Source organism: Rattus norvegicus, chromosome 6 (genome assembly GCF_021556685.1).
Source record: "Rattus norvegicus strain SHRSP/BbbUtx chromosome 6, alternate assembly SHRSP_T2T, whole genome shotgun sequence".
Lineage (NCBI taxonomy): Eukaryota > Metazoa > Chordata > Mammalia > Rodentia > Muridae > Rattus > Rattus norvegicus.
In genome coordinates this window covers 89,325,330-89,349,640 of record NC_141539.1, presented here as the reverse complement: position 1 = coordinate 89,349,640, position 24,311 = coordinate 89,325,330, and the positions used below count along the sequence as shown (strand labels likewise).

The 24,311-nt window shown below is 36.5% G+C and overlaps 1 protein-coding gene across 8 annotated transcripts in view; it reads right to left on the bottom strand.

Annotated features, from left to right (window-relative positions):
• Positions 1-24,311, bottom strand: part of Togaram1 (TOG array regulator of axonemal microtubules 1) — a 64,389-nt gene that overhangs the window by 23,784 nt on the left and 16,294 nt on the right. For 2 of the 8 annotated variants that reach the window (XR_015621890.1, XM_087553209.1), the window contains exons 3-11: positions 23,183-23,317; positions 20,564-20,860; positions 18,881-19,143; positions 18,032-18,270; positions 14,998-15,095; positions 10,671-10,820; positions 9,280-9,375; positions 7,375-7,550; positions 5,993-6,146 (exon numbers count right to left, since the gene is read on the bottom strand). Coding sequence is in view for 4 of the 8 variants with exons in the window: in XM_087553209.1 (XP_087409335.1) it covers positions 5,993-6,146; positions 7,375-7,550; positions 9,280-9,375; positions 10,671-10,820; positions 14,998-15,095; positions 18,032-18,270; positions 18,881-19,143; positions 20,564-20,860; positions 23,183-23,317 (1,608 nt within the window). In the remaining 4 variants the exon portion in view is untranslated. 8 annotated transcript variants of the gene reach the window in all.

Here is a 24,311-nt window from a genome sequence, read left to right as displayed (position 1 = left end):
CCTTCAAAGAAGAGCTAATACCAATAACTCCTCAAACTATTCCATAAAATAGAAACAGAAGGAATACCACTTAATTCATTCTATGAAGCCACAATTATTCTGATACCCAAACCAACCAAAAACCCAACAAAAAAAAGAGAACCCCAGACTAATTTCCCTTATGAATATTGATGCACAAATACGCGACAAAATTCTCACAAACAGAATCCAAGAACATCAAAATGATCATTCACCAGATCAAGTAGTTTTCATCCTAGAGATGCAACACATGAAAATCCATTAATGTAATGCACTAGATAAACAAACTCAGAGGAAAAAAAAAACATGATCATTGTATTGGATGCTAAAAAAGCATTTTGACAAAAATACAATGTTAAAAGCATTGGAGAGATCAGGAATTCAAGGTCCATACCTAAGCATAGTAAAACCAATATACCGCAAACCAACAGCCAATATCAAATTAAATATAGAGATACTTGAAGCAATCCCACTAAAATTTGGGACAAGGATGCCCACTCTCCCCATATCTATTCAATATAGTACTCAAGTGCTAGTTAGTGCAAAAAGACAACTAAAGGAGATCAAGGGGATACAAACTGACAAAGAAGAAGTCAAGGCATCACTATTTGCCTTGATATATGATTATATGAGATTATATGATAGTATACATGAGCAACCCCAAAAATTCTACCTGAGAATTTTTACAGCTGTCAACTCTAGCAAAGTGGCAGGATATAAAATTAACTCAAACAAATCAGTATCTCTCCTTTATTCAAATGATAAACTGGCTGAGAAAGAAATTAGGGAAACAACACCCTTCACAATAATATAAAATATCTTGGGGTAACTAATAAAAAAAGACCTATATGACAAGAACTTCAAATCTCTCAAGAAAAAGAATTGAAGAAGACCTCAGAAAATGAAGAGATCTCCTATGCTCAAGGATTGGTAGAATTAACATAGTAAAAATGGCTTCTGCTGGGGTTGGAGAGATGGCTCAGCAGTTAAAAGCACTGGCTGCTCTTCCAGAGGTCCTGCGTTCAATTCCCAACAACCATATAGTGGCTCACAACCATTTGAATGGGGTCTGATGCCCTCTTCTGGTGTGTCTGAAGGCAGCTATAGTACATTCATATATACAAAATAAATAATTCTAAAAAAATGGCTAACCTATCAAAAGCAGTCTACAGATTCAATGCAATCCTCATCAAAATTCAATACAATTCTTCAAAGACATGGAAAGAGCACTTCTCGAACTCTTTGGCACAGAGGCAAGGGAGGCAGGTAGGAAATTTCCTAAACACAACTACAATGGCTCAGGTTCTACGACCAAGAATTGATAAATGGGACCTCATGAAACTGAAAAGATACTGTACAGCAAAGGACATAGAACAAATCGGTAACCTACAAATTGGGAAAAAAATCTTCAGTAACCCCATATCCAATAGAGGGCTAATATCCGAAATATATAAAGAACTCAAGAAGCTAACTTCCAAAAAACCGAAACAACTCAATCAAAAACTGGGGATAAAACTAAACCAAGAATTTACAACAGAGGGATCCGAAATAGCTGAGAAGCACTTAAAGAAGTGTTCGAAGTCCTTAGTCATCAGGGAAATGCAAATCAGAACAACCCTGAGATTTCACCTCACACCAGTCAAAATGGCTAAGATCAAAAACTCAGGTAACAGCACATGCTGGCAAGGATGTGGAGAAAGAGGAACACTCCTCCATTGTTGGTGGGATTGCAAGCTGGTACAACCAGTCTGGAAATCAATCTGGAGGTTCCTCAGAAAATTAGAAACAGACCTACCTGAAGACCCAGCTATATCACTCTTGAGCTTTACCCAAAAGATGCCCCACCATGTCATAGGGACACATGTTCCACTATGCGTATAGCGGCCTTATTTGTGATGGCCAGAAGCTGGAAACAACCCAGATGTCCCATAACAGAAGAATGGATACAGAAAATGTGGTTCGTTTACACAATGGAGTATTGCTCAGCTATTAAGACTGATGACACTATGAGTTTTACAGACAAATGGATGGAAGCATAAAATATCCTGAGTGAAGTAACTCAGACCCAAAAGTTCATGCATGTTATGTACTCACTAGTAAGTGGATATTAGCCAAAAAACACTACAGAATACCCAGGATACAGTACATAGAACCCAAGAAGTTAACAAGCTTAAGGGCCCAAGTGAAGATGCCTCAATTCTACTTGGGAGGGAGAAGAAAGCCATCATAGGGCAGAGGGAGGGAAGGACCTGGCTGGGAGAGGAGAAGAGAGGGGGAAAAGAGGAACATGATCAGGTACTGGGCAGGGGCTAGGGGAAACAAGACTGAAGCCCTGAGGGCCAGCATAAAGAATGGAAACAGGTAGGAGGTGGGTAGTGGGGGGGGGGATTCTCTAGAATTACCAGACACATGGGAGGTGAGAGACTCTCAGGACTCAATTAGATAGAATGCCAACAGTGCAGAGAGGGAACCTGTAGAGTCCACCTCCAGTAGAAAGACAGGGCATTAAGTGGAGGGATGGGGTTGCCATCCCACAGTCAAAAACTCTGACCTAGAATTATTCCTGTCTAAAAGAACCGCAGGGACAAAAGTGGGGGAAAGGAGGTCTAGTGATAGGCCCAAATTGGGATCCAGCTTAAGGGGAGACAACAAGGCATGAAACTATTACTGATGCTATAGTGTGCATATAGACAGGAGCCTAGCATGGCTGCCCTTCCAGAGGCCCAACAAGCAGCTGAGTCAGATGTAGATACACTCAACCAATGGACAGAAGCTGATGACCCCTGGCATTGAATTAGGGAAAAGCTAGAAGTTGAGGAGGAAGGTGACCTCATAGGAAGACCAGCTGTCTTGACTGACCTGGACTCCTGAGATCTCTCAGACACTGAGAGCCACCAACCAAGAAGCATACACTAGCTGATATGAGGTCCCTGATACATATGCAGCAGAGGACTGCAGGGTCTGGCCTCAGTGAGAGAAGACGCACCTAACCCTCAAAGAGACTTGAGCCCTCAGGGAGTGGGAGGGCTGGTGGGGTGAGGGTGGGGATGTGGGAACATCCTCTTCGAGACAGGGTGGGTGGATGGAGGAGGAATGGGATGAGGAACTGTTGGAGGGCAGACCAGAATAACAACTAGACTGTAAAAAAAAAAGGTTAAAGAATGATAATAATAATAAAAAAAAAGAACAAAGGGAATCAATGATCAATGTGGTCTAATTTCTAAAAACCGTGTGGATATATATTTATTTTACTATACAGCTATCAATTTAAAAATGAAAAACATTGATCTCTATAGAAATGATTATAGCAATGCAGACTTTTACTATTGACATATAATATTTTTATTAATTTATTCTTTGACAACTTTCTATATGTATATAAAATATTATGGTAACAGAATCCCTCCACACTCTATTAATATAGTACTAATGAAGTCCATGTGTAGCAATATAAATGGTGCTTCATCTATAATCATTTATTTACCAGACATTTTCGAGGCACTATCTAAGATATTGGGAAAACATCTCTCAGTAATGCCCTGAGAGCATCACATAAGACTATGTCTAAGTATTAGAAAGGGAGAAAAATCCAAACAAATAAAGAATGGGCTTTTGTGAGAAAAAAAAAATCAACTGGTTCTCTTCATGTAGCGATGTTAAAAAAGAAATTACTAGGGGCTGGGGATTTAGCTCAGTGGTAGAGCGCTTACCTAGGAAGCGCAAGGCCCTGGGTTCGGTCCCCAGCTCCGAAAAAAAGAACCAAAAAAAAAAAAAAAAAAAAAAAAAGAAATTACTAGGTTCTAGAAAATAATTATCATAAAAGATTATTAACCATGATATTGGTAAGGAAACCTTGAAATCACAAGAATAAGAACTTTCATTTGATGCTGTTCTCCATACATACATAGAAATCCTTCAAAATTGAAACTCTCAAGGTCAAGAATGTATTAGCCATATTTTACTGAGTTCTTTATTATAGACCTTGATCAATGTTTTACAGATTCCTTTTTCTTTAGATTTAGTTTATCTGGTATATTACATGAGTCCGTGTGGGTGTCTGTAGAAGCAAAGAAAAAAACGAAGATGGTTGGGGGCCGCTCAACATGTGTGCTGAGAAGTGGTACATCACATGGTAGGAAGATGATGTCAAACAAAAAAATAAACCCCACTTCAATTAGCTTTTCTGGTTCAGATCTACTTTTCATTAGGCATCATGAATGTAAACACACACACACACACACACACACACACACACACACACACACACACACACACACACACCTAGCTTTGAAGTATTCCAATACCAGAAATAATTATATATAAACCAGGGAAACACAGGCTTAGAATCTCAGTATTTGGGAGGTAGAGACAGAATAATCTAGAGGACCTAGAGTCATCTGCGGCTACAGAGTGTGTTTAAGGCAAGCCAATGCTACATAAAATCTTATCTTAAAAGCACTACCACTCAAGCTCCGGTGGGGGTAGCTCTAATCTTATGCACATATGGGTCTACTAATAGGGCTTCATGGATTTCAAAGAAAAGGATATGCAGTTGTGTAATACTCAAGATCTATTCATTGGTCTTAAAGACACCCAGGAGATGCCTCAGTCATTAAATACCCAACATATAAACATTATTTCTAGCCCTAGGATCCATGTAAAAAGATGGACATGGCAACACGGGCCTCTAATTTCAGCATCTAGAAGCAGAGAGGGAAGAATCCCTGATGCTTATAGCCAGCAAGTCTGGTTGACTTGGTAAGCTCCAGGTTTGGTGAGAGACTCCAACTCAAAAAATAAAATTGAAGACTTAGATGCCAACCTATAGTAGGAGTCCATGAATACAAACAAGTAAGTGCACACACCCAAACATGGACACCCTCCCCCCACCCAATCCCCACACACCGCCACACACAGCCACACCCCAAGAAACATGGCACCTACTCTTGCCTATGTGTAGAACATAGTAGAGCTCTACAACAAACTGAACAGATGATCAATAGTGACTTACATTTTTAAAAAATATTTATTTATATTATGTACATGAGTCCACTGTAGCTGTCTTCAGACGCACCAGAAGAGGACATTGGATCCTATTACAGAGGGTTGTGAGCCACCATGTGGTTGCTGGGATTGAACTCAGGACCTCTGAGAACAGTCAGTGCTCTTAACCGCTGAGCCATCTCTCCAGCCCCTTGACTTACATTTTTTAATTACATTTATTTGTATGTGTGTATTCCATGCTGCACTTATGAAGGGCAGGGGATTATTGTTAGGGTTAGTTGTCACCTTTTACTATGTGCTTCCTGGGATTCAAACATAGGTTCAGGTTTGGCAACAAGTACTTTTACCCAATGAGCTAGCTCACCAGCCCTAGCTTGATTGTTCTGAACATGTTTTAACACAAAGTAACTTCACTATCTCAATTACCCTAACTATAATATTGGAATAGCATTTTTTAGTGAAAAAGGATTAATTCTAGTGAGTATAGAAGGGATTGTTGAGTCAATCTGAATCGAAAAACAATCCAACAGTTACATATGCTGAACTAAACTGAAGCCTGTTCCATGGTCTTAAAGCTAGGCAAAGGCAGAAGCAAACCTTAAGAAGCTGGGTGCAAAGAGTACACATGGGAGTACCCATGGCTCTAGCTGCATATGTAGCAGAGGATGACCTTGTCAGGCATCCATGGGAGACAGGCCCTTGGTCCTGTGAAGGCTTGATCCCACATTGTAGGGGAATACCAAGGATGGGAGGAGGGAGTGGGTAGGTGGGTGGGTGGGGAAGCACCCTCACAGAAGCAGGGGAGGGGATATGAGATAGGGGGTTTCCAGAGGGAAACCAGGAAAGGGTATAACATTTGAAATGTAAATACTTAAAATAGCCAATTAAAAAAACAAAGAAGCTGGGTGCATCTCCTCTGTGGTGCTGTTGCAACCACCATATTTTAACAAGCAATCATAAAACAACTTACTCTCAGATGTCATTTTCTCAGTTCCTGGATGTTTTATTCGTTCCCAGGGACTTGTTTCTTTCCGTTCACAATCTTTAGCGTCAAAAAGTTCTTTTTCTTCCTTTCTCTTTTGTCTCATTTTGTCATAAGTAGATTTTGCAATAGAAACTTTAGTCTGCATGAAAAAGTTGAAATATGTAGAATTATTCAGGAAGCTTGACTTTTAAAATATTTTTTTCCTAGAAAAGTGTGTGTATGTGCACAGGTACACAGGCATGGTGAGAAAGAGCAAGTGAACAGGAAAGAAATACATAAGCACCTCAAATGACTATAGAAAACACACTGTACTCTTTGTTTTGAGACAGGATCTCACATAGCCCATGTTGTCCTTTTCCTCTCCTTGCAGTCCTAACATTTTGATGTCAATGATTCTCTGGTCTCTTCTTCCTAACGTGCTAAGATTATAGGTACTCATTATTGATCCTGAACCAACTACATGGTTTTTAATCCTTATTTTAGAACTCCTAAAAATCTGAAAATATTATACAGTACTAATATTCAATTAAATTCATGGTTAAGGTTATCAGTCTGTCTGTGTTTGAAAACACCCCATAAACTGTTTAACATATACACATGCACAACCATAAGTACAGCATAAAAACATTATATATTACAAATTTAAGTGATTAAAAGTCAGAAATTTCGTGGCTCACAACCATCTGTAATGAGATCGGATGCCCTCTTCTGGTGTGTCTGAAGACAGCTACAGTGTACATATATATATAATAAATCTTTAAATAAAAAAGTCAGAAATTTCAATTAACTAAAATATTAAAAAGATGAATCAAGGGTCTGGGGAGACAGTTCTGTGTAGAGAGAGTATACTGTTCAAATTTGCTGAACATAGAAGTGTAGAACACGGGGTTGGGGATTTAGCTCAGTGGTAGAGCGTTTGCCTAGGAAGCACAAGGCCCTGGGTTCGGTCCCCAGCTCCGAAAAAAAGAACCAAAAAAAAAAAAAAAAAAGTGTAGAACACAATAGCACCAGATATAGTGGTTATACTTCTAGTTCTTGTACGAGGTGGGAGGTGGAAACAGTAGAATTCCCAGAAAGCTTATGCAGCACCTAGCCAGGCTTATGCAGTATAGCGATGGAGATGTTCCTTCAAACCAGGTGCAAGTTGTGGACCAACACACAAAGTTGTGTTCTGACTTACACACACACACACACACACACACACACACACACACACACAACACACAAATGCATGCAAACACATGCAGGAACAGGCACACAAGTTCAAAATAAAAATAAAGTTGTTAATTAAAAGAAGTTTATCACCCCACATCTTATATAAAGTACTTCTTGAGATATTTTAGTTAAAGATTAATAGATAACCATACATCTTTGTCATTTTCAACATCAAGATAGAGTGGAGTATTTTGCTGGACTGCTCTTCCATAAATCCCTGAAGGTGGTTCAATGCTTGGTTTCACTGAAAAGGTATCCTCATTTTCCACAGAGGATATCACTGGCTGGTTGCAAGTTGTTGGTGCTGAATTTGGATTTCCAAATACACCTGCAATCAAACCATCAAACAGCTATTGTTTATGTACTGGCACTCCAGATAACAAATTTTAATATTATGTATTTCATTTAAGAAACAAATACACATGTTAAATAACCATGAAATGTACAAACAAATATCCCAATCAAACGAGATAGTGATTTCTGAAAATATAGGTGAAAAACACATATTTAAGTAAAGTTAATGGCAAGACTCATAGGAAGACTGCTGTGAACCATATATTTAAGATGATTTCTGGGCTGAAGAGATAGCTCAGTGGTTAAGAGCATTGACTGCTCTTCCAGAGGTCCTGAGTTCAATTCCACATGGCTCACAACCATCTTAAATGAGATTTGATGCCCTCTTCTGGTGTGTCTGAAGATAGCTATAGTGTGCTTATATACAATAAATAAATCTTTTTTTTTTTCCGGAGCTGGGGACCGAACCCAGGGCCTTGCGCTTCCTAGGCAAGTGCTCTACCACTGAGCTAATCCCCAATCCCTAAATCTTTTTTAAAAATAAAGTTAACTTCTAAGTACAAAGCTTTGAACTGGGATTTGTTTAGATACACAAGGAAGAAAGGAAAACATAAATTCTGAAGTAGATACAGTTATATGGAAAGTTGGACCAAAAGAAAGAAAATAAAAAAACCATGTCCAAAGTATAATGGTTTGAGTAAAAATAACCCCATAGGCTTGTAAATTGTAATCCTTGGTCACTAGGGAGGGGAACAATTTGAAAAGATGGAACTATGGTCTTGTTGGAAGTGTGTCCCTGAGAGTGTGCACTGTGGTTGGTATCAAAGGCCCATGTCAAGTCCGGAGTCTTTCTCTTCCTGCTGCCTGTGGAGAAGATGTAGAGCTCTCAGACATTTCTTTAGCACAGTGTCTGCCTGTGGAGAAGATGTAGAGCTCTCAGACATTTCTCTAGCACAGTGTCTATCTGCATGCTTACCATGCTTTCCTCCACAAGATAATCGACTACACCTCTGAAACTCTAAACCAGTCCCAATTAAATGTTTTCCTTTATAAGAGTTGCTGTGGTCACTGTGTCTGTTCAGAGGAACAGAACGCTGACAAAGACACAATAGAAATTGAAATTATAGACAATAAATCGTCAATAAGGACATTTTCAGAGACGCTGACTGAGATGCACCTTGAAGGTGAGTGGGCTGGGGTCCTATACTGAACAGAAAGCAGGAACTAAGCTGTACATGAATGCTTATTGCTCTGCTCCTTTTTGCAAATGCAGTGTTACCAGCTACCCTGCTGCCATAAGATTTCCCTAACACAATACACTATTCCCTTAAATCATGAGCTAAACTGAACTCCTTACCTCTTGTTTTTTGTAAGGTATCTGGTTAATCATGAGAAAAGTAAGACAGCATTTATATTAAGAAAAAAAAATTTAAAGATACTTAATTATCCTACTTCAAGGTCCTTTTACATCTCTAAAATATATAACATGGGATCATTCTCATTTATTAGAAACAATAAATTTTATATTAAGTTATATTATTACAGAGATAAAGATTCCGATTTGACTTTAAAGCATAATAAAATTATCATAGTTCCCTCAGAACTATGAAGTAGCCGACTACTTTTGAAAGTTACTAACGTGAACAACTCATAATTTCACTCAAGGGCAGCATTCATGGTTAGTTCTTTAAATTTAATATGGATAAGATTTGTTTATGTGTAAAGAATGCATAAATTAATAGGATAAATAACTTTGAAAATACCTTTTCCAACAATTACTACTGAGTCTTCTGATAAGGTATTTGTAGCTGTGAAGTCAAAACTAGAAATCTGCTGTAAATTTGATGACCTTGTAAATCCTAAAACAAAGAAAAAGGAAGAAAAAAGGGGGGAGCAAAAAGACACATTTAAAAATACTACAGTATATTTTAGGATATGTGTCCTTTTAAAATTGAAAATTTATTTCATAAAAAATACAGATGAATTAACTCAATGAATATTTAAAATCAGAATACTCACTATATATTAGCTACCACAGAGAACAACAATAAAACCCTCCTTCCCTCAAGGAGTTTACCCAGGCCAGGGCTGAAGATGAGAGAAACATACAATCATATAGTTGTAGAGTGACCATCAGAAAGCTAAGAAATGACAGTGGAGGAAACAGCTCATACCAAAAAGAGATGAGGCCAATCTCAAGAAAACTGCACTCTTCTACGCTGCTCAAATTGAGTTATTTCCCCAATTTACTACAGGTAAATACACAGCCTAACATTCTTGACTACCTCTCCATCTTTGATTTCAAATGATTAGAAATAATGAAGTACAAAAGTACCCCTCCCCCTTTTTCTTTGTGTCATTTTTTTGAGGCAGAGTCTTGTTATGTAGCCAGGGTAGCCTCAAATGTACAAACATCTTGCTGCTACCTCCTGAGTCTTGAGACTACAGGTATGCACCACTATGTCTAGTTAAAATGTTCATCTTATCAGCTCCACACTTGTCACATGCTCCCCACTGCCCAAAAGTCACCTCTTTAGTTATTGAAACTCACAATGTACACCTGGCTGGCCTTAAACTCGTGGTAACCCTCCAGCCACAAGCTCCCGAATACTGAGAGTACAAGAAGGAACGACTACCTGGCTAAAGAAATTGCTTTAAATGCAGCTGGCATAGAAGAACTTAGGAAATGGACAAAGCACTCACCTACAGTACTGATCACTATTGCAATTTTAAAATATAATAGTTACAATGGCTAGTGACAACAGAGAATTCTGCCTAGCAACTGCCACATCTTGGGTCCATAGTTACCACCTACATAAACAAGTTACTCATGACTTTCTTACTATATCTGAGTGGTGAAAATGCTTATAAAAAAGCTGTTGGTATGTATATACCTGTACATGTTCTTGGGGTGAAGCCCAGTATGGATTCTTAGTTTTAACTAATTTTTACTTCTTTGCATTGGCTCCTTTAGACAAGAGCATAGACCATAAACCTAAAAAGTTATTTAAGAAATTACCTATCAGTAGAATGGTAAATTAAAAACCTTAAAAGTTAAGAATTCTTCGTATTATTTTTTCTTGGTATGCTTAGAGAAGATTCTGACTTAGATATATTGAATATTTAAAGTATAATTTGCATAAAATTTACAAACCTTTTGTATGCTTATGTCTTGGATGTTCCTTATTTTGTATTTTTAAAGCACTAGGTAAAATGTCATGTGACCTATCCTCTTCAAAATCACCACATCCAAACCCATAGTTCATACGTTGACCAATTATGCTTACACTGGATGTAGTTATCCCTATAAAATAAAATAATATTTATTTAAATAATTTGGTAATATTTACAATAGGTATATATCTCTCCTCTAAATCTATTTTGTTAAATACCTTTTTAAAAAGATCAGCAGCATTAGAAATTACGTTAGTAATTTTTAGTTTTACTATATTTTAAGCTATGTAACTTTCAATGAATAAAAATATAATGTTTAAAAGAGTTAATTAAATTATTATATGTTAAACTTGATGTAGTGGTGCATACCTGTAATACTAGCATTCAAAAACTAGAGATAGGATCACAAGTCTGGGGTCAGCCTAGGCTACATAAAAAGTTCAATGACAACTAGGGCTTCAAAAAATGAATTAAGAACTTATCTGATTAAATTAATAAATAACATCCTTAAATTTTCACAAAAATAAAAATAAAAAAATTCAAATGTTATATCAATGGCTCATTTTATACAAAAAAAGAAAAAGATAAAAGAAACAATTCCAAATGTTAAAACAGAGGGATAAGGGAGACTATGTTCTTTATTCCTTTCTCTTGTGCTCCCATGTGATGAGTGTACACTGGTCTGGCTAATGACACAGACACGTCACATGACTAAGAGCTCTATACCTGCAATCATGTTCAATAGATGGTAGATTTCTGCCCTGAAAATTAATTGCTGAGAGATCCTGGTAAGCCATTTAATGTGTGTAAAATTGGAAGGAGAGTAAAACTTTCCCCAGAACTGTCACATGAGTTAACGCAGGAAACTGAATGCTAGACACAGTGACATGTGCTTTAAAAGGGTCTAGAGCTTGGGATGCTGAAACAGGACAGCATGTTTGAGTTTGAGGTTAGCATGGGCTATATACAAAAAGCTTAAGGCTAGCCTGGTCTACACAATGAGGCATTGTTTTATATATCCCCTCTCCCTGGGGGGGGGGGGGGACGGCAAAAACACATAAAGAACTTAGTGTACTGCCTAGCATATTGCAAATACTCAAATAATATAATATCTCTAAAAAAGATAAAATATAACACTATTGTATACATCCCTTTAACAAGTAGCAAAGAATTTACTACTTGTTAAATATTTGAATGTTTAAAATCTACATTTGCATGTTTAAATTGTCTATACCACACTAATATTTTACCACTACTGGAGCTATAAAATGTTTTACTAAATAAAATTCCTATTCAGTATTTTTGCATCCCTTACCATTTTTAGACATAGCTCCAATATAAAACAGCAAGCAATAATATACTTCATGTTTAAATAATGTAATACTTGGGGCTGAAGAGCTGGCTCAATCGTTAATAGCACTGAGAGGTTTTCCAAAAAAGACCCTGATTCAATTCCCAGCAGCCACACGGCCCCGACAATTGTTTATATAACTCTAGTTCCAGGGCATCTGACACATTCACACAGACTTACATGCAGGCAAAACACCAGTACGCAAAAAGTAAAAATGAATTATTAGTAATGTAATACTTTAATGAAAACAAAATAGCTGAAAAAGTGCTGGGTATTGGAAGCTGAGCTAGGAAGAACAGGAGATAAAAGGACTACTTACACAAACATGGCCCTAGGTTAGATTCCCCAGTACCATGCGAGACTGGCATGGGCACTACTAATATTTGGCAATAATGGTATGTGAAAGTACTTTAGGAAATTCAGTATTAGTTACAGTAAAAGATAAAATATACGAGGAAACATTCCCTGGAAATACTGCAGTGAGGTATGCTGTCTTTATCATCTTTATACCACTTCTGGATTTAACTTCACACAATCTCTCTTTTTTTTTTTTTTGGTTCTTTTTTTCGGAGCTGGGGACCGAACCCAGGGCCTTGCGCTTCCTAGGTAAGCGCTCTACCACTGAGCTAAATCCCCAGCCCCACAATCTCTCTTTTGATCAGTATTTTTTTCATGTTTTACAATAAAAGTACATTTGTAGGAATCACTTACTTACTGATAACAAAGCAAGCTCAAATGAAAATGATCCTAAATATTATCAACTTAATAGTTTGACAACTGTTAAATTTATCAAGGATATCTTACAGTAAACCCAGTAACAATAGTGGTTCTAAAGTTTGTCACTAGAAATCCCCAAGAGTTGAGAAGAGTAGCAATTTCTCATCATAAACAGATTGTTTAGTAGGTATAAGGTGTGGCCTCAGAATCTATTCACGTGCAAAAACGAAGTGTGTATGGAAATTAACAAATACTTGTTAATTTTGGAAAAATACAACATATTATACATAGAGGTAGATGTTATTATAGTCAATCACTGATTGATATAAATACCACCTAAGTTCTCAAAAGTAGTAGCAGAAAGGAACTCAAATCTAGGCTTTAAATAAGTCACTTTTCTAATCCTAAAGTAAACTTCCTGAAGTGTTCCTTTTATAATTAGATTCAATCTAGGAATCAGCTGCCTCTTCAACCCTGCACAAATGTATTTAAAATTATAAATAATGTTAGAAATGCTCAGTAGTAAAAAAGGATTAGAGAATTTAAGATTTTTCATGTCCCTTCCTGTGGTGATATATACTAGTGAAAGCCATCAGGTACTTTATATGTGCTATATGCTTAAGGCTTTATTACTCTTCTCCAGCTCTTTCTGATTAGATTGAGAAACAAGGTTGCAGAGTGGTTAATTTGTACAGGGTGTGACTATTATTATATATTAATTTGGAATTATAGTGGTATTCTTTAATACACTAAAGCTAGTAAATAGTGACTCTGCATGTTGAGTATATATGTCTCGATGTTGAATATTAGCTTTTGCAAGCCAGAAAGCCAAGCACACTCATTTAAGTCAAGTATTCAAGATTAGGTCAGGCACTTGGCAGTTAACTGAGGAATACAATCATTGGAAACCAAGAATCTGAGAATTACCTGGACTCAGTGGCACATGCTTATAACCTCAGCATTCAGGAGGCTAAGGAACAGGTACTGTCAGTTCCTGTTAGTGTTACACAGAGACTACATGAAAATAACAATTCTAAAAAGAATTTGAGAGTTAAAGAAAAAAATATATAAATGCAGTAGCATAAATGAGCATGTGGCTCAGTGGTAAAGGACTTGCCTAGTATTTACATGACCACACAAGAGAACCAAACATACATGCAAAAATCTTATTTGCAATACAACATTATAAAACATATAACCAAAAAAACAAAAAAGGTTGGTTATCAATACTGTCTGTGAAAGAGAGAAAGCAACTGAGCCAGGTGTGGGATGGGTATACATTTCAACCACAAGAAATGTGTATAAATGCTAAAGGATAGAAAGTGGACCAAATGTGCTCTGAGTCTACCTGGTCTGAATGACTGAGTCAAGTGATCCGATAGGAAGAAAGGAAAAAGAGTAAAAATGAACTGGGAAAGGTCAGCAGGAATCAGATCGTTGAACAATCAACAATATAGTTTACAAGGAAATGGATTATGAGTGGAACTGCCTGAAACTCTGCAGTTGAGCAGGCTAACTAGGTAAGAAATAGGAATTGTGAAAGAAAGCTGTGGAGATGGGATTAAAAATGATAAAACTAAAACATGTCTAAAAGCAGAAAGTTAATTATCTTATAAATAAATAATCATATACAGGTAATTATAAATCACCTCTAAAATTATTAGTAGTTTTTACATGAAATCATATAAAAATATAGCCCAGTTTGGTCTAATTTAACCATGATTCAATATAGTTTTACTAATCATCAAGAAGTCATATCCAGGTTCAACTTTTAACAGAGTATAAATATTTTTCAAAATGATTACTAATTTCTAAAGGTATTTTATGAGAAGTGATAATCTCAGGTTCAGAAAACTGTAATACAGGCATACAAACATATTTACTAGTCCATGTACATGTTAACAAATAATAGTTACCTATTATCAGCTAGTAGTAACTAGGTGAATATATCTATTGTCATCTGAAATACCTGGTATTCTTGAATTATGTTATATAATAGAAGGAGGAAGAGAGCTCTCAAAATGCTGACAGTCAGGTCTCAATTCACACTGATTAAACAAAATATCTCATGAAGGAATCTGGCATATCAAGACCAATGACTGGGTCAAGTAAGTATTTTTTTCCCAAGGTTATGATTAGTTACAAACTATTAAGTACAAAACCTAAATCTAAAATGCTTTTTTTATATTATAAAACAATCATATTCTTTATAAAGCATATTCACAAAAACATAGAATACCTGCACTGGAACTCTGTTCAGCAGCAGGGGAGATCTTCTTTGCAGAAGAAAGTCTTGTTGAACAGGGTTTTGATCCAAATGTTGGAAATATGTCTGACCTAATGAAACAAAGTAATTTCAATAAACATTTACAATTCAGAACTATGCAACATTCCGACACTCATATCACTTATGTATATTCTTTTCCTTAACTCATTAGGGTTTTAGGTAAACATGAAAACAAGAATGAAAAGATATGGCTAGGATTGGGGATTTAGCTCAGTGGTAGAGCGCTTGCCTAGGAAGCGCAAGGCCCTGGGTTCGGTCCCCAGCTCCGAAAAAAAGAACCAAAAAAAAAAAAAAAAGATATGGCTAAAAAGATGTGTTGTTTGTGTGGAGTCACTTGGTTTGACTTTGACACTAAGTCTCACTATGTACTCTTGGCTGTCCTTCAATTCACTATCAAGGCGCAGAGATTCGTTTCCTTCTGTCTCCCAAACAAAACAGGATTAAACTTGTATATGACCATGCCTGGACCAGCTAAGTACTTTTTACTGCCTGAAGCATAAAGTAAGCAGATCATCTCCTAAATTACTATACACATGTAATCTACCATTATAAGGAGAGAAATAGAGACTGGACTATATTATGAACAATACAAAAACTGAGTTTTGTAAATGCCATTTTCTTAAAACTTTTCTTTGCTCTACCATTCACATATTATGAAGGCCCAAGGGTCTTGCTTAACAAAGAAAGTACACCTTCATCATTAAATAATATTAAATCTGGAAAGGAAAGAAATCTAGTAAATGTTATAATACGATGAGTGACAGACATTTCACAAAGCAACACAATTTACTAACTAGTTACCACATATATTTTCCATTGGCCCTATTAAGAAATCAAATTAAGTAATTAAAATTTTAGTATTTATTTTGTGTCCACAAATGTATGTATATGTGTGTGAGTGCATTTGTGCAACAGTGTCTATGTGGTGGTCAGAAACTGTTTCTTTCCTTCCACTATGTGGGTGATGTTAAGCACCATTACCTGGACAGTCAGCCATCTTAATGGCTTATATTGAAGCTTTTGAAAGAGCCATTTCTCTAGACTACTGCAAATGTTAACATCATACTGAGTATGTTTTAGCTGCATGAAAGAAAAATCTTCATTCTAAAAGTATAGTTTTCAACCCTGTTTCTCTTTTTACTCACTGAGAGATGACTTATCTCAGGAGATAGTGATGTTCTTTGCTCATGACCCTTGAGGCAAGATACTAGTTGGTTAAGAATAATTATTCTATACTCAGGAAGCTGAGGCAGGAGAATTCCAAGAGTAAATCCATCCTAGACTATATAGCAGCCTAGACAACTTGGCAAAACCATTAAAACAAATAAAACAAAACAAAACCCTGAACCAGTTGTAGTCAGGGATTCCATGCTTTTCTCGAGCAGCTGCAAGCCCCTGTTCGATTCCCAGGATCATCCACATCCCCCAAATGACTGTATCCCAAAGCTGTGAAACTCAAAATGTAAAAATCATAACTTCATTAAGGGTAATGAGGTCAATCTTATCTAAAAGAGTTCAACATTTGAAGAAAATAACTGAGACATACTTCTACATGTTAGAAATATAAAATGAACTTCTCTTCCCAATTGGTTTGAAACTTAACATTACGTTGCAACTGTAAGAGTTACAACACAAAATTTCATCTTCTTAGAGTACTAAGGAAGGACATTGGTCTAAAAGAGTCTAAAAATGACATGTTTAATGCTCATTATAAGTTGTTACTTTGTTAAAGTCATTGTAGATACATTATATAAATATATTCCAATATTCTATGTAGGAACAGTGAAGGAATTTCCAGGAATAAAAGGTTTCTGAGTATAAGTTATGATTTAAGTTAAAAATGTGAAGGAGAAAACTATAGAATAAGACAAATTTCTAAAATTAAACATAAAAATTCTGTTAAATTCTATATTGCTGATATTTTGGCAGTCTCTACTTATTTGGGAGAGGTTTATCAAATTGAAGACAATCTTAAATAATTCTGATAGCTGTATAATACAAAGTCAAATGAAAACAAAAGACTGACATCAAATTTTAGCAAGAATGAGCAACAGTCATAATTTCACATTACCAATAGGAGTATAAAATTACATTATTACCAAAATAAACTATTTAGTAACTGTTTAAATATACATCTATCTACCCACGTCATGGCATTTCTACTATTGACTTTCGGTCCCAAACAAAGGGAGAAGTACTTCAAATGAAGTATTCTGTGACTATGAAGTCACAGAAATGCCCAGAATCCGGGGTGAGGTCACTTTTTCAGAGCAGAGGTTTTCTGGGAATGTAGGTATAAGGTAGCCAGGACTTGAATCTCAGAACTGTTAATGCAGGCAGGCCAAATCCTCACTGGGCTAAATGAGCTACAAGCATGGAGACTGAAACTTTATAAGATAATGGAAATAAACTATAAACAACAGTGGGTCAACAGCTGTGCAGAGCCTACCCATAACCTAGAGTGAACTTGTGCTGACCTAAAAATAAAAATATTATAAGTCAACTGGAAAAAAAGCAAATGACCCAGAAAATAGCTAAGGAACAAAGAATATCAGAATAAATCTTAGGGAAACAACTGGATCATTTGATACAAGGCCCATAATAACAAAGTTACAGTTACAGTCACATTCTCTTTCTATCCCTACTCCACTAAAAGTAAGCAAGGTGCCAGTGGTAAAATTCTACACTGTGCTTTAAAGGTATTAAACGGTTTAAGGGTTCTAAACTGCTTGGTTTTGTTTGAAATGTGGTATATATAGCCCTAGCTAGCCTGGAGCTTGTTATAAAGACCAGTCTAAACTCAAGCTCACAGAGATCTACATGCCTCTGCCTCCCCAGTACTAGGATTAAAGACATATGCCACCACATCCAGTATATTTAAACATTTTAAGAAAAATTAAATAGCTTTACTTCTTTCCTAGATACAATGTTAGATGTCTAGATCACAAATTATTGGTGAATATCAACATGTCGGAAAATAAAATACATTATTCTCTTCCCCTGGGGAGTCGTAGAAAGAGAAGACGTCAATGATTCTTGGCTATAAACTCCACTTTCACTGTAAGAGCTGATGTTTGGAGAAGAGGATCGGGACGGGGAGTCAATGGTCAGCTCAAGCTTCATGGCAGAGTCGGGACTGTCGACATCAGAGGTACTGCTGCTGCCACTCAGTTTGGCTCTTTTCTTAGCTGCACTATTACGAAGGGACCTAAGAGAGCTCTGCATCTAAGAAAAAGAAAAAGGAAACAACTCATAAGATCAATTCTTATATGTATAAGAGCTATCCTTAGATTTTTGAACTTCATTAATTAGCCAACCCTCCACCTAGTACAAACAAAATAGAAGAAGAAAAGCCAGATTTCATTGCCTGGGTTAATTCATAAACAACCTATAAGGCTGTGAATTGCTATGAAGACAGTGTTCCACTATTAGTAACCATGACACTTTTTGGCAAAAGGCAAAATGATTGAATATGTTGTATGAATGCAATTAATACTCAATCAGTGACTCTGAAATCACAGATTCCAAGTAAAAGAAGCTAGTTGGCTGCTCCAGCTCTCCAGATTCTAGAGAGGGTAAAAGGATTAAGACCCTTCATAGAATGGGACATTTACATAAAACCTGCAAGGGCTACACTTCATAGTAATGGGTCAACATACAGAACTTCTAAAGTGAGCAACAGGTGACTTACACTGCCAGCCCCAAATATGAATTACTTTTTATAAAGAAGAAAAAAACCTTTATGGTCTTAAAAGTAATACTTTTCCCATTGTGTGCTGACTATATTACAAAATATAAAAGTTTTTTAATGATTAAATATGATAACGGTTCTCACCTCTTCCTGATCCAAATCTTTATCTCTGAAATTCAATTCTGAAAGATCAATTGTAAGATTATCTTTTTCACTTTTCCAAATATCATCAGGCTGCTTCTTTATGTGTCCCACTGTGCTTAAGTCAGCTTTATCAGGCAAAAGGCTTATTCCCCTTGGTATGGGAGGGACAGGTTTTGTCCCATTTAGGCCTCTTCGGGAAGAAGGTGATCTCACCAAGGAAGGTATGAGTTGAACTGGAGTAGTTTTTTCTTGAAAATTTTCTCCTGCATACAAACATATATATTTTGTTTTCTCTTATTTTCACGGGAAGAATGTTTGAGTCATAAGTATTTAGAATGCAGTTATTTTAAATTAAGGAATATATTATATTAAAGACTATATTAGAAAGATGAAATAAAAGCATCACTATTCAAACAAAAAATAAGTGTATGAAATCCTTCATATTATATAAATACTATATATTAAGCTACATTTGGAGTTATAACTAATATTTGTTAGTGGTAAAGTTCAAAATAAGCCAGAAAGTTAACACATTTGGTCTCATTTAATTATACAAACAGTATTTAAGTGACTGGTATATGTTAAGCAGCATTGGAAACTGGGAAGAACAAGCTAACTCACTCACTCTCTCTCTCTCTCTCTCTCTCTCTCTCTCTCTCTCTCTCTCTCTTTCTCTCTCTCTCTTGAGATTTTAGGGATCAAACTCAACACTTCACATATATTAAGAGCAAGAGCTCTACCAATATGTTACACCCACAGACCAAAATCTGCCTCTTTAATATGATATTTGATCTTATATGGAGAACAAACAAATTAATAGAAAGGTATGAAGGGTCAGTGTGAAGAGAATATTGTGATATAATTAATAGGCTGAGTAGAAAATCATTGAGCTTATGGTTATAAAGTGAACTCTAGGTTTGTGAGTAACTTAAAAGCAGACCAACGTAGCTCAGAGGCTGAGGATAGAAAGGCATTTAGAATATAGGGAATGCCTTTAAATAGAGTTTATTTGGAAACTGGATTTGTCTAAATGAATTTACCTGCTAAGGCCATGATTATGGCATAAGATATTATTATTATAATTGGTTTGTTTCTGTGCTTTCAAGACAGGGTTTCTCTGTGTAGCAAAAACTTAGCTGTTCTGGACTTACTCTGTAGACCAGGCAGGCCTGAAACTCAGAGATCTGCCTGCCTCTACCTTCCAAATGCTGGGATTAAAGACATGTGTCATCATGCCCAGCAAGGTGTAAGATATTATGAGAGAATATTTTAGTTAGTAACAAGAGAAAATTCTTTACAATCTTTTTTTAGCAAATAATAAACATTTACTGAATGTCAAATACATGAATAGGTATAGGTATCATAGTAAAATATGAAGGATTTTTATATTTTCAATGTGAAAAACTTGCAACATGTTCTTTTATACTACAAAACTGTTACTTTTCTAGTTCTAAAAAAAATCTTAAAGTGGCAATATAAGTAAAGAAATGGCCATTTCAAATCAATTTTTTACTGTTTATTTGCTCTATTAAGTATATTATATACTGCCTAAATATTTGTAGGCCAGAGGAAAAACATAACTAGCCAGGTTTTAAAATTTAATAATGTTATATATTAACCTCAAAGCATTAATTAAAACATAAATAAACTTAAGTAAAAACTGATCTTTACCATTGCTCCTACCTGTAGGGTTGGATGATTTCTGGTTGGCAAGCTTTTTCTGTGGACTTGGCTTTGATAGTCCTTCGAAGCTCTTAAGAGGCCAAGAGTTGGAGAAACTAGTGGAATTATCCTGAGACTTCTTTGGAGACACAGAAAGAGGAGATGCGTGCTTTGGACTAGTTCGAGGTGAGGAGAGAGGATAGGATGGAAGAATAAAAGGTCCTGGGCTTGCATTTGAACCAGAGTATGAAGAAGTTCGTTCTGATTGACTACCAAATGTTTGCTGTGACTTACTGCCAAAATTAAGGCTAGCACATACTGTAACAAAACAAAAAGAGTGTATGTTATTTACATGCACACATCCATCATCTCAGAGTTCAAAGGCTTTTTCCCTTTCACATTTAGATTCCCCCATACAACATTTCTATTTTGGGATGGTGTTGGCAAAAGCCTTGAGAAAAACACTTCACATCTTCAAATCCAAAGCTTTCTTAGCCTCCTGAAATTTTCTACTACATTAGTAGTTATTTTCTTCTTATAATTTTATAAAATTGTATATATACAAGCCTATATATGCATTTATATCAAATATATATTCAAAAAGAATATTTTAGTGACTTATTTTAATTTTGGTGGACATATTTCCATATCAACATATTTATTTTTTGAGCATATGTCTATTGTACCTTTCCCACATTTTCTTTTCTCTCCAACTTAAATGTGTGTTGCATTTAGTAAAGAGTCTTTCACATGTTAAGCAAATTATCAACCATGGAGCTGTATCCCTCTCATTAGCATCCCCCAACCCAACGCACACACATAATGCAGCATTTCAGAGGAAGAACCCATCTGATTGCATTTCTTTATATAGTTAGTCCATGCAAATGCATGTGGAGAACAGAAGTTTAAGTCAGTTGTGGTCCTTAACTGCTTGCTCTCCACTTTATTTTTGAACTAGGCTGAAGCACTCTGAAAGCAACAGACTGTATTAAACAGAAGAATCACCCTCTGTCTTGCCAATACTGGCATTATAGGGCACATTCCTGTGTCTGAAATTTATACAGGTGCTAGAGATTGAGATTAAAGGTACACATGCTTACACGATAAATACTTTAACAACTGAGCCATCTTTCCAGTCTCATCACTATAATCCAAATGGTAAGTTTTTCCTATTTATGTTGGTGGTAATTATTGGTAAGTTTGATTTAATTCTATGATCTTATCTTTGTTTCTGCATTACTTTTGTCCTAGTTTTTGTTTCTGTTGGTTGGGAAGCACCTTCAAACTTACTGCATAGCCTATGCTGGACTTGAACTTCTTACTCCAAAATTCTACCTTGTTTTTTGGGTTTTTTTTGGTTTTTTTTTTTTTTTTTTTTTTAAATAATGGTTCTTGGGTGAAACCCAGAGCCTGTGTTCTAGGCAAGCAGTGTTGTACTAAGCTACCATAAGAGTCAGACCAATTCTACTATTTGTTTATATCATCCTCTTACACCTCTCTCTACATTTTTTCCTTTTGAAATAGGCTCTTGTGGGAAAACTCTGCTAATAAGGTCAACATCCACCTCAAAGCTTGGCTCAATATGAACTGGCAGGGCTTCTCCTCTCACCTTGTCAGAAGCATTCTAACCCTCCACACCCCTCTACCTGAGAATCTGTAGATTAGAGGATCAATTTGCTTTCTCCTGATAAGAACCCATTTAGCTAGCACCTGAGATTCTTGAAATGCTTTCCCATGGTAATGAGGCATCTCAGTACCCTAATTCCTCAGCCAATGACCTTTGCTCATCCTGGATGTTCCTACCCTCAGATCCCCAAAACTTTATAAGCCTTGAATCACCCAAAGTAAAGTTGCCTCCTGTTAGCCAGACCCAGTGTGGTATTCTCTATAGGTATACTCTCAGGGCTTCTGAAGCCTCTGCCCCCTTTGCTCACGTGAGCATTGTCAGTCAAGGGTCCATGGGGGTGGGAAGAACCATAAGGTCTCACCCTGTATTGCCAGTTGACCCAGACTTTTTTTTTTTTTTTTTTTTTTTTTGGAGCTGGGGACCGAACCCAGGGCCTTGTGCTTGCTAGGCAAGCGCTCTACCACTGAGCCAAATCCCCTACCCCCAGACTTTATTTTTATGTCATGGTAATTTTCCTGCCCTGTCCCAAGTGCTGGGATCACAGGCATAAGTTACCATGTCCAGCTCATATCCTGTCTTATCTGAAACAACCTGGCAGGAAGTATTTAGTTCCTACGAATACAATAAATTCTATGTAGCTTTAAAATTTAAATAAATGCACGTTCATATAACTATTTAATTAATGTTACTTTCTTTTTTTTTTCCCCCAGAGCTGAGGACTGAACCCAGGGCCTTGCGCTTGCTGATAAATCCCCAACCCTTAATGTTACTTTCAATTCATGTTAGCCTTTATCATAAGTTTGGTCATATTTAAATCAAGATTAAAAAGTAACATTTTAGAATAATTATAAAAAATCTTAATATCATTAAATTCTAACAAGTTTTCATTATGGTCAAACTAGTGTGTGAGTTAGTGTCATAATGATGCTGGTGTAACATTATAGATAACATTATAAGTGTTACTTATAATATGTAACATAAATAATGTTGCTTTGTAAATCTAGAGCTTATACCTTTATCTTGATGGCCATTGGCTGTCCCCAGGAACTGTAAGTCAGAACCCACACTGCCAGTTTTACAACCTATCTGTGACAATCCAAGTTGCCCACATTTCCCGGGAAGATTTGTCTGAAGAGTTGCAGTATTACCTTTGAAAAAAGAAGGCATAGAGGAACAAAGTTAAAGTAAAGGTTATTTTATGATACATATTTCATAAATATTGGTAAAATTATATTCTGGAATTTAACTCAAGATTATAGAATTTTCCAATGGCAAATGTCATCCTTTTCTTGCTTGCTTCACTTAGGAGGCCAAACACACACACACACACACACACACACACACACACACAGAGGCACGTGCACACACACACACACACACACGTGCACACACACACACACACACACACACACACATACACACGGGCACAGGTACATGAAAATAAGAAAAATTCTGCCTTTCACAGCTCATAGAGCACTCAGGAAACAGCAGAGGCAGGAAGATCTGTGAATTCAAGGCCAGCCTGGTCTACATAGTGAGTTCATCTGCCTCTTGAGTGCTGGGATTGAAAGCATATGCCACTATAGTCAGCTAAATACCTCTTTCTATGATAATTACACAATTAAACATCTTTCCAATTTCTCTGGCAATTCTTAGATTCCTTTTTACTTCCCTTTTCTTGCTTTCTGTGAGGAATCTATCAGCAAATCAGGTCAACTTTACCTATGACATGTAACCAGAATATAATCGCTTGTCACTACAGTCACTGCTGTGCTGGTTAAAGCCTCTATAAACCTGAGGCAGGATTCTGACAAGGAACTCATTCAGTTCTCCCTCTTTTGCCCTTTGCCTCCTTTCACTTGCTTGAATATAACATCCAAAATGCATGGCAGAGAAACGGCAAGTGATAGTACTACTTCAAAATTCTTCTCAGAACAGGCTAGTTCACTAGGCAGTCTAAGAGGTCTTACACTGAGGCCTTTAAGTTTTACACTTTCATTTCACTCGACCATCTTGGTTATTCTGCCCTGAAATCATTTGTTCTTCACTCTTCACATCTAGTTTGTTTCAAATATTCTCCTCCTGAATAGAACTGTTTAAAATATTCCTGTTCCTCTTCCACATCACCATCTATTATGTCTT